The sequence below is a fragment of the Haplochromis burtoni genome, unplaced genomic scaffold (genome assembly GCF_018398535.1).
Source record: "Haplochromis burtoni strain Fernald_Lab_line unplaced genomic scaffold, NCSU_Asbu1 Contig_648, whole genome shotgun sequence".
Lineage (NCBI taxonomy): Eukaryota > Metazoa > Chordata > Actinopteri > Cichliformes > Cichlidae > Haplochromis > Haplochromis burtoni.
Window position 1 is genome coordinate 231,955 of NW_024583009.1, and position 14,323 is coordinate 246,277.

Here is a 14,323-nt window from a genome sequence, read left to right on the forward strand (position 1 = left end):
CTTCTCCAGTGAGTCCATGTTTAAATTTGTACTGGGATTCCCCCCCCCCTTTTTTTTTCCTTTTCTTTCTCTTCTCTTTCTCAGACGTGGCTGTTTGGCTACGAGCTGACCGACACCATCATGGTGTTCTGTGACACCAAAATCATCTTCCTCGCCAGCAAGAAAAAGGTGGATTTCCTCAAGCAGGTGGCTATAACTAAAGGCAACGAGAATGCCAATGGTGTCCCGCCCATTACCCTGCTCACCAGAGAAAAGGTAACGCACGTGAAGTCGCCTCATATACACACACGGAAGTTGGTGAGAGAGTGTGATGTTTTTTTTTTTTCTTTCTTAATGGTTAGGTTTATCCAAAAGGAGGAATCTGATTTGTTATCGAGTGCTTGAGAAAAATCGAAAGCTTCCTCTTTTGTGGTTTGAGTTCTTCAGACTTTTTTTTTTTTTTCTTTATAAGTCACATGTTGTTCAATCCAATGCAGTTTTGTTTCTCATCTGTCATTTCAAAGTGGTTTTTATTGTAAGGTAAAGCTCCTGCAGTACTACAGAGAAAACCCCAACAATTGCATGACAAGCATTTGGCGACAGTGGGAAGGCAAAACTTCCTTGTAACAGGAAGAACTTCTGGCAGAACCAGGCAAAGGGAGGGGCAGCGATCTGCCATGAATATTTGGTGGTGAAAGGAAGAAGAGAGCCAGAGATTGATAATAACTAATAGCTGGTTCAGTTTGGAGGGTGTGAAGATTTTTAGCCACGTATGTATCTGCTGACTTCATCTTCAAATCTAGTTTCATTGCATGTGCGTTGTTAATATTACTTGCTTTAATTTACAATAGCAGTAATTTCAAGGCAGTTTATTTTGTAACAGAGTCGTACTCATAGGTGATAAAAGACTCCATGAGAGGAGCAGAGCAGGACTCAGGCAGCGGTCGTGATCCTGCAGATGGACTGGTCTTGTATCAGCTTTCTATTTTGAGCTTTTTAGCACAAGCCTTTTTCATATAGCACTTTTTCCTCTTCTACCTTTTTCTGCACTTTGACTACACTGTGACTGCTCTAAAGAGGTGCAGTCCAGTGAGGTTTTGCACAAACTGTCACGTCAACATCTTGGGTTGACGCTGTTATCTGACGTCCTTCCTCCTCTTTGGACACCCCCTGCATGCTCGAACTGCTCAGGAGGGCCTCCTGCAGAGAAAAGCAAGGGTTGTAGAGGGTGGAGTAGTCATACTTCAAAAACTGCATCCTTCTCATGCACGTGGCTGCCACTTCCACGAAAGGACTGTGGTTAATTGTGAGGCTGTAGCTGGAGACAAGAGACCACACCAGATGCAGCTGGCACAGAGGAGATGGTCGTGTGGAGAGAAGGATGACTCAGATGTGATGGTTTTGCACTCGGGTGGAGACGGGAGAGGCAGGTTTCTTGCAGAGAGCACTATGTTGGGATTGGCAGGAATCAAAGTTTCTGTGAATGTGCTGAACGTTAAACAGGAACACTAGCGCCTGTGTTCTACCTCGTCGGTGGTCAACACATGCCTTGTGTGGGATTTAAAAGGTTATAAATCGAACAACCTTGGAGGAGGGGAAGGCGGAGTGTGCTAAAAATGATTTTTCTTTTTCCTTTCATCCTTTTATTAGTGTATTACTTGTCTTTCAGAACGAGAGCAACAAGGCCAACTTTGACAAGATGATCGAGGCGATCAGAGGTAGCAAAGAGGGCAAGACGGTGGGTGTGTTCAGCAAAGACAAATTCCCAGGAGAGTACATGAAGAGCTGGAATGACACGCTTTCTGCTGAGGGACTGGAGAAGGTGAGGCGCGATCCCAACACATCGGCCAGCTCTGCGAATGTTACGCTCCCGTTTCAGTCGTGATCAGATGTACTCTGCTTCTGTCTGCAGGTGGACATCAGTGCTGTGGTCGCGTACACGATGGCGGTGAAGGAAGACGGAGAGCTGGCCCTGATGAAGAAAGCGGCAGCCATTACCAGCGAGGTTTACTCAAAGTTTTTCAAGGAGCGCGTGATGGAGATTGTTGATGCTGATGAGGTGAGGGGGGAGGAGCAGCTGGACTTGGTGTCATTTTGTGTTTTCAAGCTGTGTGTTGCTGTCTGCTTTCAGTGCTTAGAACAGCTTAAGACACAATTTATCCATGTCATATCATAGTGTTTGCATCACTTTTCGGTCATCAGTATATCTGTAGATTATGAAGGTCCAGTGTAGCAGTTTGTAATAACGCACAAAAACTCTCAGTTTTGGAGACTCTGTCCCTGAAAGTGTAACTAATACTGGAGCAGCCGCCACACGTCTTTATTTGTATCTTTTGATCCTCTCCAACAGAAAGTGCGTCACAGCAAGCTGGCGGAGTCGGTGGAGAAGGCCATCGAGGAAAAGAAGTACCTGGGCGGTGCGGATCCGTCCACCGTGGAAATGTGTTATCCTCCCATCATCCAGAGCGGCGGGAACTACAGTCTCAAGTTCAGCGTGGTCAGGTGTGTGCAGGTCCAGTCTCACTTAAAGCCAGGAGGCATTTGCAGCTGGTTTTGTCACAATTAAATAAAATTGGTTTTGGTAGTGCTGGAAATGTATTAATTTATTGTTTTGTTTTTTTAAATAAATTTTTTAAACAAAGCTCTCTTTAAGATTCACGTTCACAAGAGCTTCAGGGTTGGTCCTAGTTGATTTTCAAGGAGTAAAAACTTAAAGAAATCCAAAATCAGGATCCAGCAGCCTTTAATATAAAAAAAAAGTTTACATTTTATGGGAAACATGTAGTGCAGCATTAGATGAGTAGATTTATGAGTCTTTAGCCACAGCTTGATGTTTTTTACGGTTTAATCTTTGATGTGAATTAAAGTATTCGAGTGTTAATGAGCTTCAGAGATGCTTTCAAGTGGATCTCAGTGCAGAGCTAACATACCTGGCGACACACCTGTTTAGCACCCAGATAGATGAGTTGTGCTAATCATCTCTAAACTCAGAAACAAAGCAGCATATTCCCTAAGATACTGAGCTGCTCTTGAACATTTTGTTTGTTTTAAATCGGGTAGGAAAACACTAAAATTTATTAAATGCTGCCTAAGTACAGCTCACAGATTATAGATTCAGTCAACAGGACAAGATGAGGAGCAGAGACCAGTTATCAATGACCCTCTATCGTTCCCTCTCTGCGCAGCGATAAGAACCACATGCACTTTGGTGCCATCACGTGTGCCATGGGGATCCGCTACAAGTCGTACTGCTCCAACCTGGTGCGCACACTCATGGTGGACCCCTCTCAGGAGATGCAGGACAACTACAACTTCCTGCTGCAGGTGGAAGAGGAGCTGCTCAAGGAGCTCAAGCACGGTGAGTTTAGGAGAATGGCAGTGGAATAACTGGGAGCGAGCTGGTTTGTGCTGGTTTGTGCTCTGTTCTGTAATCTTTGCGCAGTGCAGGGCTTCGGAGTTTGAAGCACTGGGAATAAAGTCTTTGTGCAAATGCAAAAACTCAGGTCACCTGAGTAGCATCTTTAAAAAATGCTCATTGCTGCTTCTTGGAGGGATGTGATCTGTTCCATTGGTCGATTTGTTTGTTAGCAGGCTAGTGCTCACAGTCTAAGATGTTCAAGTTTTGCATATAACAGCTCAAGTTGCTAACACTGGATGAGGGTATTTATTAATCTTCATTGACAGCGCCAAAGGTCAGAGAAATGCGTATGCAATGCTTTAAGGTCAAAGGTCAGACATCGGTTTAGCGCTGGCTCTTTGGGGGGAGCTGTGCTTTTGTTTTTTTTAAAAAAAAAATCAGGCTGTCTTGCATTATGAAAATCAGTATCACATATTTTACATTTTCACTGAACCTGAACTGTAACTTGTTAATGAGTTTTAGGCTGCAGGAGGGAAGTGTGTCAGTGCTGTCTGTGTGTAAACCTCCTGCATGTCCTCCACAGGAGTCAAAATCTGTGACGCATACAATGCAGTCATGGAGTACGTGAAGAAAGAGAAGCCGGAGCTCGCGCAGAAGCTGACCAAAAACCTCGGGTAAGTACCCACAGGGGCTTTCTTCTCTCGGACGTCCTCAAATTCAGAACACTTATGTCTGTTTCCTTGTTGTAGTTTTGCGATGGGGATCGAGTTCAGAGAAGGGTCGCTGGTTTTGAACGCCAAAAATCAGTACAGACTAAAAAAAGGTGAGACTGTCGACTGTGTTAAGCACACAGGTGGTTTTATGCATTAGTGAAAGTTTCTTAAAGGAGACGTTGTGTCCTTCAGGGATAGTGCTCAGCGTCAGTCTGGGTTTTTCTGACTTGGTGAATAAAGATGCGAAGAAAGAAGAGCAGAAGAAGTACGCCTTGTTTCTTGGTGACACTATACAGATCAATGAGGTAAGCAGCCCTGTTGGAGTAGATCCCAGCAAACGTCTTTGTCAGACAAGCAACAAAAATATAAATGTTAATTTAAAAAAACAGTAATGACTGGTCTGTACACACTGTTAAACACATACGTGTGCATCTGGTTAAGTTGCTGTCTTCATGCTGATGCTGAAGCATGATGGTCAGTCTTTTTGATGTCCTGGTGTGTGTGTGTGTGTGTCACAGGAGGAGGCCGCCACAGTCCTCACACCGGTGAAGAAAAAGATCAAAAACGTGGGAATCTTCCTAAAGGTGCGTGGTCACTGTGTCCGCTTTCTACAAGAGTCAGGAGCTGAAGAGGAGTATTTACGTCCTTATACATTTATAATCACGTATTATATGGACAGAGGTGTTTGGGCCACACCTCTTAGGGTTGCTGTGGCTCTGGTGGTTGACTGAATGGTACTCCTGCCTGTGTATTATTTATTAAGCCATATATTTATGGCTTGCCACCACAGATTTTAATAAAGTGTAATTTCTCTGTTCACCTCATGGTGGCAGCACCATCTGATCAATGTTGCAACCAAAATAAGGATAAGACTTACAATACACACAATAGTAACTCACATTTAACATGAGCCTGAGACGCTGATGTTCAGCAGCTTCACTGAAGTTTCACGTATTGCTGACCGCTTTGTCGTTATTATTTTATTCTCCACATTTGAGCGAAAAAGTAGATTTATTGTGTTTAGGCTTGAACACAAGTGATCGCCATCATAACAGTTCTTGTGTTACTGAAAACGAAGTGGGGTTTTTTCTTCCCCATTAATAAATACGGTACTTTTGGAAAGTGTTTGGACACTCCCGGTGCACTTTAAACGCACTGTACGTGTGTGATTGGGTTGGTGATGCCTGTAGTACAGCCCTGCTTTCAGTTTATAAACAGCATATGTGATAATATTTAATTTGTCAGTGCTGAGCTTTCACTCTGGTCAGTTTGTTGTTGTGTGTGGACTCCAGCTCTGGAAATGCAGTTTGTTGCCCGTTTGAGAGCTTTGTGGTAGAGCAACATGAACATGCTGCAGGTTGTTGTTAAAGGAGACCGTGAGGCTTGCAGAGGATTTCTTTGTTGGAGGGAACGTGGGAAGGAGCAGCACCTGGACTTTCAAAATAAGAGGGAGGGGTTCAAAAGTGTGTGGAAAAATGCTAAAATAAGGACAAAATACACCTGGGCAGTTTAGCAGAGTGAAGTGGGGAAATGCTGATGTGCCATCCAGATGTTAGGGTTTTATCCTTTCATATTCATAGTTTGTATATTGTGCATACTCAACAGCAGCACCTGAGATGCAGCTCTCGACTTTTCATAGATGTGTTTGACATTTACATGGTTACAGATGCATTCTGTGGTGCTTCACCTTTTCTTTCACCATCTATGTTTTAAGTGTTAGTGTGGTGGATTTCTTGTGAATCTGATTTAAATAAGACGGAGAGCAGGAAGTGAACGTTGTTTTCACTTCTTTTAGAATGATGACGAAGAGGATGAGGAGGAAGAGGTCGACGACGCAGAGGAGCTGCTGGGGAAAGGCGCGCGCAGTGCCGCTCTGCTCGCAGACAGAACCAGGGTAAGTGCGGGCGCGTGCGTCGCTCAGTGTGTGACTGGTGGGTTTTTTTGTGATTTTTGCCGCCTTGACGGAGTTTTGATAACTAAGAGTGTGAATGTCTTTGTACTCTATCAGCTACTTGGGAAGGTAAGTATTCATTGTTTTTTCCTAAAATCTCATCAGCTGAACTGGTTTAGTCTCAAAAATCCCTTTGCTGATGGGAATGAAGTTGTCATTTTTATTTGAGTGACACTTTTGTGTTTGTTTCTGTTTGTTGTCCATCCAAAGCTTTAACACATCTGTTCTCTGCATGTGTGTTGTGTTTTTCCACCTTATTTTATAAAAAATAGTTTTTAAAACAAAACGTGGTCCTGGTGTCTCCGTGTGGTCACTCAGTTGTGTCTTTTGTCAAACTTAGAACGAGATGACGGCGGAGGAGAAGAGGCGGGCTCACCAGAAGGAGTTGGCCAATCACTTGAATGAAGAAGCGAAGCGCCGTCTGACGGAGCAGAAAGGAGAGCAGCAGATCCAGAAGTGAGTCGGTACTCTCACCATCCATAATGAACTGAAGCTATCAGGTGAAGAAACGGCATGAATGTGTTAAAGAGATCCACTCCGGTTAAACTAGAGTGGGGTGAGTCAATGTAGTGCTCAACCACGCAGATGCTTGCTGCAGGTTGTAGGTCACCAGTAGGTGTAGCGCAGTCCAGATCTGGACCCAGACTGGTCTGTACAGAGGAAACGCACAGACCAATCACTTACATCGTAACTCATCCCACACGATGCTGCTCAACCAATCAAATCGTTTATTCAGAGCATTTGCGAAAACAGGAAACTCTGCCAGGAGGCGCGATAAATCGAGGAAACGGGAGGAAGAAGTTGTGAAGCTGAGATGGTTTACGCGTGAAAGAAACTCAAACTAGACCTTTTTTTTTTTTTCAAATGGCGTAAATTTATTTTTTTAATGTAAACTTTATTTAACTTGAAATGATAAATATTTTATTATCGGCGGACCCTCGAGGTCATTGTGATAATTAATAATAAATAGTGTTGAACTCGTCTTAATTTTACTTTTCTAACTGGACCTCCTTACGTTTGAGCTGAAGGCTCCTGCCAAAGATGAAGTAAAAGCTGAAAAGTGGAAACTTTGGTCCTGTGTGACACTAATGACCTGTGGACCTTTTTGGTGTCTGAATTGGATCGTGTGAATAAGAGCAAAGTCACAAAAGCCTTGATTGTGTTTGTGTCTTTTTTTTTTTTTTTTTCTCTCGCACCCCACCTGTTGCTAGGGGGGGAAACAATCCTGCATTCCCTGATCAGCTGGCAAAATCGCTTATAGTGTTGCTCTGCAGTCTGATTTGTTACTCTTCGAGCTTCAGTGAAACTAAAGTGCAAAACAAGCAGGAAGTGGGACCCTTTTCCCATCAAAATAAAAGTTGTGCCTTTTACAACGTGCCGGTCCGCTTTTGTGCAAGACGTGTTATGAACTGCTCTGAAGTGATGCGCGACAGGCTGTCTCATTGCTGCTTTGATCGATGTCGGCATCAGCTGAGTGTGAGCGAAAAGATGTGTGGGGTGTTTTAGCTTTATTTGTTTTTTGCACGCCACACAAGAAACTTTAAGTGCCTAGATTTGTGTTCTTTTTTTTTTTAAATAAATAAACCCAGGACAGAGAAGTTGTCAGCAGAACTGTAAATTCTGACTTTTAATTAAGTTTCTCCTGATTAAGCGACTCCACTCTGCTTCCTCTCAGGGCCAGGAAATCTAACGTCTCCTATAAGAACGTGTCTCAGATGCCCAGAGAAAAGGACATCCGGGACATGAAGATCTTCATCGACAAGAAGTATGAGACTGTCGTCATGCCTGTCTTTGGCATCGCCACACCATTTCACATTGCCACCATCAAGGTACTCTTAGCTTATGCCTTCTATGGGAGGGGGGTCTACCACAACTACATCCAAACCAGTTGCACTTAACACCAAGAGTCTGTGTTACCTTTTTGGTTTTAATTACACACATTTTTCTTGCGTTTGTGCCTTTTTAGAACATCAGTATGTCTGTAGAAGGAGACTACACCTACCTGAGGATCAACTTCTACGTCCCTGGCAGCTCACTGGGCCGACAGGAGGGAAACATCTTCCCCAACCCTGAAGCCACATTCGTCAAAGAAATGTGAGTCTGTCCAGCTCTTTCTATCAGCATGCGTGTAGATTTCTCTGCTCACACCTTGGCAGGTCACTGTGTGTGTTTGTTGTGCTGCAGTGTTTGAAGGAGCAGATGTTCCAATAATCCTTTTCTTGCCCTCGCTCACCTCTCAGCACGTACCGGGCGTCCAACCTGAAGGCTCCCGGCGACACATCGGTGCCCTCCACCAACCTGCAGAACGCCTTCCGCATCATCAAGGAGGTGCAGAAGCGCTACAAAACACGAGAGGCCGAAGAGAAAGAGAAGGAGGGCATCGTCAAGCAAGACTCGCTGGTCATCAACCTCAACCGCAGCAACCCCAAACTCAAAGACCTCTACATCAGACCCAACATCGCACAGAAGAGGATGCAGGGATCGCTGGAGGCTCATACTAATGGTGAGGACAGCAGTCAGTGGGAATGCTGGGAAACGAGGATGCCCAAATCTCGGAAATGTTGTCGTTAAAACTGGGAATCTCTCCCCCTCCCCTCCTTCCCCTGCGCAGGTTTCCGTTTCACGTCGGTCCGAGGTGACAAAGTGGACATTCTTTACAACAACATCAAACACGCCATCTTCCAGCCGTGTGACGGTGAGATGATCATCGTACTGCACTTCCACCTCAAGGTATGCTTATTCAAAAATACACCCTTAAAATATCTGGAGACTTCACTTTCATCTGTGGTTAGGGCAACTCTCGATCATCACAGGGGCAGCAGGTGTCCGCAGAGCTCTCTGCTCAGACCTGCTGACTGAGTTTTCTTTAGTTTTTGTTTGTGTCCTTATCACTGATGGCAGCACGAGACTGTAGCAACAACTATGCTAGGAGGTCTGTTTTCCTCTCCTGTCAGTTTGATTTGCACCAAAGCAACTGAAGTGTATTGACAGCGCTCTCTGCTTCCTCACTCGACAGACTGAACTTTCACAGACTTTGTTCCACACTGTGATGGTCATGTGCTCCTTTAATTTATTTTAACATTGTGTGTGTGTATATAAGTATATTTGTGTAAAATCAATATTACAAACCCAAACGCTCAGTGATGTAATATCATCAGAGCTTAGAGTTGAGCTGTGATGAAAAATAAAATGGTTTACAGTGTCAGGTTAGTTGTTGATCTAAGGAGCTTGGAAAGAAAAGCGTCTGAACTTAAGTTGCTTGAAGACATTTCAGCTCTCATCCGAGAAGCTTCTTCAGTTTAGGGTCAAATGGTGGAGAGTCCCAGATTTGAGCCCTGTGGGAGTGTTGCTGATGTTAATTTCAACTCTTATGAAGGAGTTTAACTTTTTGAGACCTGCAGTGACTATGGTGGCCCTAAGAGGGTAAACACACTGCAAAAAACATGCAGAGCACAACAAAAACTGAAAACAAAATGTTGGCAAAGCTCCCCAAAAAATTGCAAACAAAAGAGAACTGAAGTGATTTAGATGGATACAAGAAAAAGATGGAACAGCTGTGGTGAACTACTGAGGGCAAACATGCATCTACAGTCATTTATGACTAATGCGATTGAAACACACATGGTTCTTCAACATAGAAATGTGTGTTTTGTGAGCTTTTGCAGCATTATTTATTTATTTATTTATTTACTTACTTACTTTTATTTGCTGATATTAAGTTGCAGTACTTTGCAGAGACTTAACACTTTGCAATAAAAAAGAGGCTTGTAAAAGTGCCATTTTTGAGATTGTGCTTAATTGATCTTTTATTGTATTAGGCCTCAGTCGCACAGGCCTAGACACCAGTCGGTGACTGCCCCCCTCGCCTTCAGCTACTTTTGGTTCAGAGTAGCTGAAGGCGGGCTTGTTCCCTTTCATCTGAGCAGGGTTAGGGGAATCCACCCCCACATTCCCCTTCATAACCTTGAGCACTCTGCTGGGTGGAGCTTCATGTGAACTCTAAATAAGTGTCTCAGTGATCTATAACTCTTCAGTGTATTCACTCATCGTCTGTCTCTCATTGTATTTAAGCGATTCCCTTTAAATATTCTGAAAATGGTCTAAAAACTGTTGCGTTTCTCTCCAGAACGCCATCATGTTTGGTAAGAGACGCCACACGGACGTCCAGTTCTACACAGAGGTGGGCGAGATCACCACAGACTTGGGCAAACACCAACACATGCACGACCGAGACGACCTGTACGCCGAGCAGATGGAGCGGGAGATGAGGCACAAGCTCAAGTCGGCCTTTAAGAACTTCATCGAGAAGGTGGAGACGTTGACTAAAGAGGAGTTGGAGTTCGAGGTGCCCTTCAGAGACCTGGGGTGAGTAAACGAGGCCGTCGGGAACGCAAACGTGCGAGGACAATGTGGACACCCCTGTGAGCTCGTGGCCCATGCTTCTTTTGTTTACAGGTTCCAGGGCGCCCCCTACAGGAGTACCTGCCTGCTACAACCCACGTCCAGTTCTCTTGTCAATGTTACTGAATGGGTGAGTGAGCAGCTGGCACTGAGCTGCAGACGGTTCAAAGGTTTAATCTGTGAAGAAGAAAGCTGAAATATGTGCAGTGACCTGCCGGCAGTTCAGTCTGTTAAAAATCTGTTTCCTCCGTCTGCAGCCGCCGTTTGTAGTTACTCTAGACGAGGTGGAGCTGGTTCACTTTGAGCGCGTGCAGTTCCACCTGAAGAACTTTGACGTGGTCATTGTTTACAAGGACTACAACAAGAAGGTCACCATGATCAACGCTGTGCCCGTGAACTCCCTTGACCCTATCAAAGAGTGGCTCAAGTAAGGCCAGTCGATTTAATCAGTGACTTAATTTTTAATGCATCTAAAAAAAATATCTCAGATGAATTATTAATACTTTTTTCTCTTCTCCGTTTTCTCCTTTTTAGCTCTTGTGACATCAAGTACACAGAGGGCGTCCAGTCTCTGAACTGGACCAAAATCATGAAGACCATCGTTGACGACCCAGAGGGGTTCTTCGAGCAGGGGGGCTGGTCTTTCTTGGATCCAGAGAGCGAGGTGAGTTCATGGGTTCATAACCTAAGCAGACATTTACAGTTTTAAAATGGTCCATGTTCCCAGTTTTTCCTTTCAAGAACTCCTTTCACGTCGTAACACAGTGCTGAGAATAAAATAGCGGCTAGTTTTGTGATTACACGCCTCTCTGCGTGCCATGTTTTGCCTCAGGGAAGCGGCGCCGAGGAAGATTCAGAGTCAGAAATGGAGGATGAGACGTTCAACCCATCTGCAGATGAAGAAGAAGAGGAAGAGGAAGACAGTGATGAGGATTACAGCTCAGAGACGGAGGACTCTGGTATGATTTCCATGGGCCAGTTTGAACCTCTGATGAATGAAAAGATCAATAAAAGCTTGAGAAAATGATTTTTACCCGAGCAGCTCTTTGCCTTGAACTCACACTTGTACACACTGATGAACCAGATTTTCTTTTTTTGGGTGTGTGATACAGATTACAGCGCGTCACTGGGCAGTGAGGAGGAGAGCGGGAAAGACTGGGATGAACTGGAGGAAGAAGCCAGGAAAGGTTTGTATTTGTAGACTCTGGTTTTTCAAAACTTGCACTTGAAGAGCGTTCAGGGCTCGCTGTCAGTGTCCACATACTCAAAATAAACCTGGCATCAGCCACTAGAGGGCACCAAATGCACACAAACCCCACAGTACTCATCTGAAAGCAAACTTTTCACATCTGCAGCACCTAACTGTCATGTGACTAAATACAAACTGTCTCTTCAGGAATCAGATTTAAATATGGCTGTTAACTCACTTCAATAGTCACACCTTTTTAGTTACCTTAAATACACCTTAAATATTTCTGTTAATCGCTTGGCAGCAACTCGATGCAATCAGGCGTGAACACTACCTGCCGAAATTCAGACTGAGCATCAGAATGAGGAAGAAAAGTGATTAAAAGTGTTTGTTGTTTCCCACGTAAATATCTCTGGAGTTTACAGAGAATTATATAAAAAAAATAAATAAAAGAGAAAATATCCAGTGAGCGGCAGTTCTCTGAGAGAAACTGCCTTGTTGATCACAGACTGCTTGAAGGCTGCAGACGTTATGCAGACGAGCATCTCTGAACGCACATGTTGGGATGTGGTGGAGGAATCTGCAGTATCAGCCACGAGGGTTGATCACAGCACAGGGCTGTTTCATGGTTGTTTCTGTTTCCTCCCCTGCAGCTGACAGAGAGAGCCACTATGAGGACGAGGACACCTCCAACAGGAAGAGGAAGGTGCGGCCATCAGCCCCGCCGAGCAAGAAGAAGCGACGGCACTAAACGTCCCAAACATCCATTCATACTGCCAAACCTGACCCTCCCTCCCACCACGGCCGGCTCCCCACACTTCACACAGACACACACCTGCGCTCAGACACACACCGTGTACATAGACGTAGACACCGCCCCCTTTGTTTATTTTTTAGTTGTTGTCGGTGAAGTGTCATGTTGAAGAACCAGCAGGACAGCCACACTTCATTCATTACCTTCGTTTTCCCACCTTCGTTCATCCATCCATCAGGGTTTATTGTCTGTGTGTGTGTCTGCGAGTGCGTGCGAGTGTGGTTAAATGGGTTTTTATTGCAAGCATTGTTTATTTTCTGTTAAAGAAAGCTGAGTTTCTTAACTAATGGATAATAAATAAAAAGACTTGACATCTCCTCTGCCAAGTGTTTTATATAAATTGAGAAATCTGATTTTTTTTTTTTCCTCTCGTCTTCCCCACCGTGTCCACTTTGTTTTTCCCCTCTTATTTTTGTCAATGTTTGTTAAATTGTGGTAATAAGATGGGGGGGGAATGTCCTTTATTTTTTAGGGATGGGAGGGGGCAGATGCACGTTTTCTAATTATTTTATCTTTTTTTTTTTTTAAAGTGGGATTTATAAATGGATTTGGACACAGACACACGTCACCCTCGCACTTATCCTCCTCTCTGTCCCCTCCTTTTTTTTTTTTTTTTTTTTTTTTTTTTGGTCAGTCTGAGTAGATATGATGTTGTACTGTTAATTCTGAAAATCCTGTTTTTGTTTTTGTAATAAAATTAAAAGGAACTGTAGTTTGTTTTCACTCTTCTCTCTTTCACACACTTTCAGTTTTGCAGATTAGTCGTTGTGTACTTGCTGCCGGTGTCGTAGACCACTGCCTCTTTTCAGTCGTGGGCTAAGAGCAGTGCTCTTGAGCATTAGTTCTCCAGGCTTCTGGAGGGACATAGGCTGCTTTTATAAACTCATTTTCACTCCAGTCCTTGTACCCGACCGTTTTCAGAGAAACATGTTTCTTAAGCCACTTAAGAAAACGCTGACTTGTGAGTCATTCAAACACAAAAACTAGCCTAACTCAAAGGGTGAACAAGTGTTTCCTACGTGAGAGACAACTTCACAGAGAACCATTTTTTAAAAATTGTATCTTTAGTCATTTAGTTACTAGCAGCCTGATGTAAATATGTGATTTGTTCCCATTTCATGTTTTATGTGATAAATACCAAAGAACAGTTTGATAGACAAAATAGTGATTTTTTTTTTTTTTTTTGGAAAAAAATTCTTTAGTGATTCTTAATGAACTGTTGGCTAAACACTTGGCATATCTCTGCATGAGGCACAGTGTGTTTTTAATAAAATAGGTAGTGGAAGTGGCTCTCCTGCTACTGAATCTTTGTACGTGCCTTAAAAAAGTATTTATACCCCTTGAGCTTTTACACATTTTGTCACAGGCACAAACTTAAGTGTTTGTTGAGATTTTCTGTGATAGACCAACGCAAAGTAGCATATGATTGTGAAGAGGTACAAAAGTGATATATGGGTTTTCTAAATTTTAAGCAAATCAAAATCTGAAAAGTGTGCATTTATATTCAGCCGCCTGTACTTTGATACATCTAAATAAAACCCAGTGCAATCAGTTGCCTTCAGAAGTCACCAAATTAAATAATAGAGTTCACCTGTGTGTAATTTAGTCTCATTATAAATACACCTGCTGAATAAAAATAAGATAATATAGATTAAATCACTAAAATAAATGAAAACATGTTAAAACAAATTGAGTCAATCCCTTTAATCAGTGCCAAAGGCTTCAGTGAATGAATATGTTTTAAGAAAACTCAGAAAGAGAAGAGGCCTGCCTAACGTGCAAGGGCAGATCATTCCACAACTTTGGAGCAGCTACAGCAAAAGCACGATCACCTTTAAATTTATACTTAGTTTCGGTACCTAAAGGAGCTGCTGATTGGCGGACCTAAGGGAACGGGCAGGTGTATATGGTTGTAGTA

General features: G+C 43.4%; 1 protein-coding gene across 2 annotated transcripts in view; it reads left to right on the forward strand.

Moving 5' to 3' along the window:
* Positions 1 to 13,017, forward strand: part of supt16h (SPT16 homolog, facilitates chromatin remodeling subunit) — a 14,973-nt gene extending 1,956 nt beyond the window's left edge. The window contains exons 3-25 of one of the 2 annotated variants that reach the window (XM_005949295.3): positions 85 to 255; positions 1,649 to 1,801; positions 1,892 to 2,038; positions 2,330 to 2,481; positions 3,165 to 3,337; positions 3,921 to 4,011; positions 4,087 to 4,160; positions 4,243 to 4,355; positions 4,569 to 4,634; positions 5,846 to 5,944; positions 6,059 to 6,070; positions 6,342 to 6,457; positions 7,677 to 7,830; positions 7,968 to 8,095; positions 8,242 to 8,504; positions 8,613 to 8,731; positions 10,128 to 10,366; positions 10,457 to 10,532; positions 10,660 to 10,829; positions 10,937 to 11,066; positions 11,235 to 11,361; positions 11,515 to 11,589; positions 12,245 to 13,017. In XM_005949295.3, coding sequence (XP_005949357.1) covers positions 85 to 255; positions 1,649 to 1,801; positions 1,892 to 2,038; positions 2,330 to 2,481; positions 3,165 to 3,337; positions 3,921 to 4,011; positions 4,087 to 4,160; positions 4,243 to 4,355; positions 4,569 to 4,634; positions 5,846 to 5,944; positions 6,059 to 6,070; positions 6,342 to 6,457; positions 7,677 to 7,830; positions 7,968 to 8,095; positions 8,242 to 8,504; positions 8,613 to 8,731; positions 10,128 to 10,366; positions 10,457 to 10,532; positions 10,660 to 10,829; positions 10,937 to 11,066; positions 11,235 to 11,361; positions 11,515 to 11,589; positions 12,245 to 12,342 — 2,946 coding nt within the window. In that variant the 3' untranslated portion in view covers positions 12,343 to 13,017. The remainder of the gene's footprint in view (positions 1 to 84; positions 256 to 1,648; positions 1,802 to 1,891; positions 2,039 to 2,329; positions 2,482 to 3,164; positions 3,338 to 3,920; positions 4,012 to 4,086; positions 4,161 to 4,242; positions 4,356 to 4,568; positions 4,635 to 5,845; positions 5,945 to 6,058; positions 6,071 to 6,341; positions 6,458 to 7,676; positions 7,831 to 7,967; positions 8,096 to 8,241; positions 8,505 to 8,612; positions 8,732 to 10,127; positions 10,367 to 10,456; positions 10,533 to 10,659; positions 10,830 to 10,936; positions 11,067 to 11,234; positions 11,362 to 11,514; positions 11,590 to 12,244) is intronic. The other variant, XM_005949297.3, reaches the window with a different exon arrangement.
* Positions 13,018 to 14,323: the final 1,306 nt, after the last annotated feature.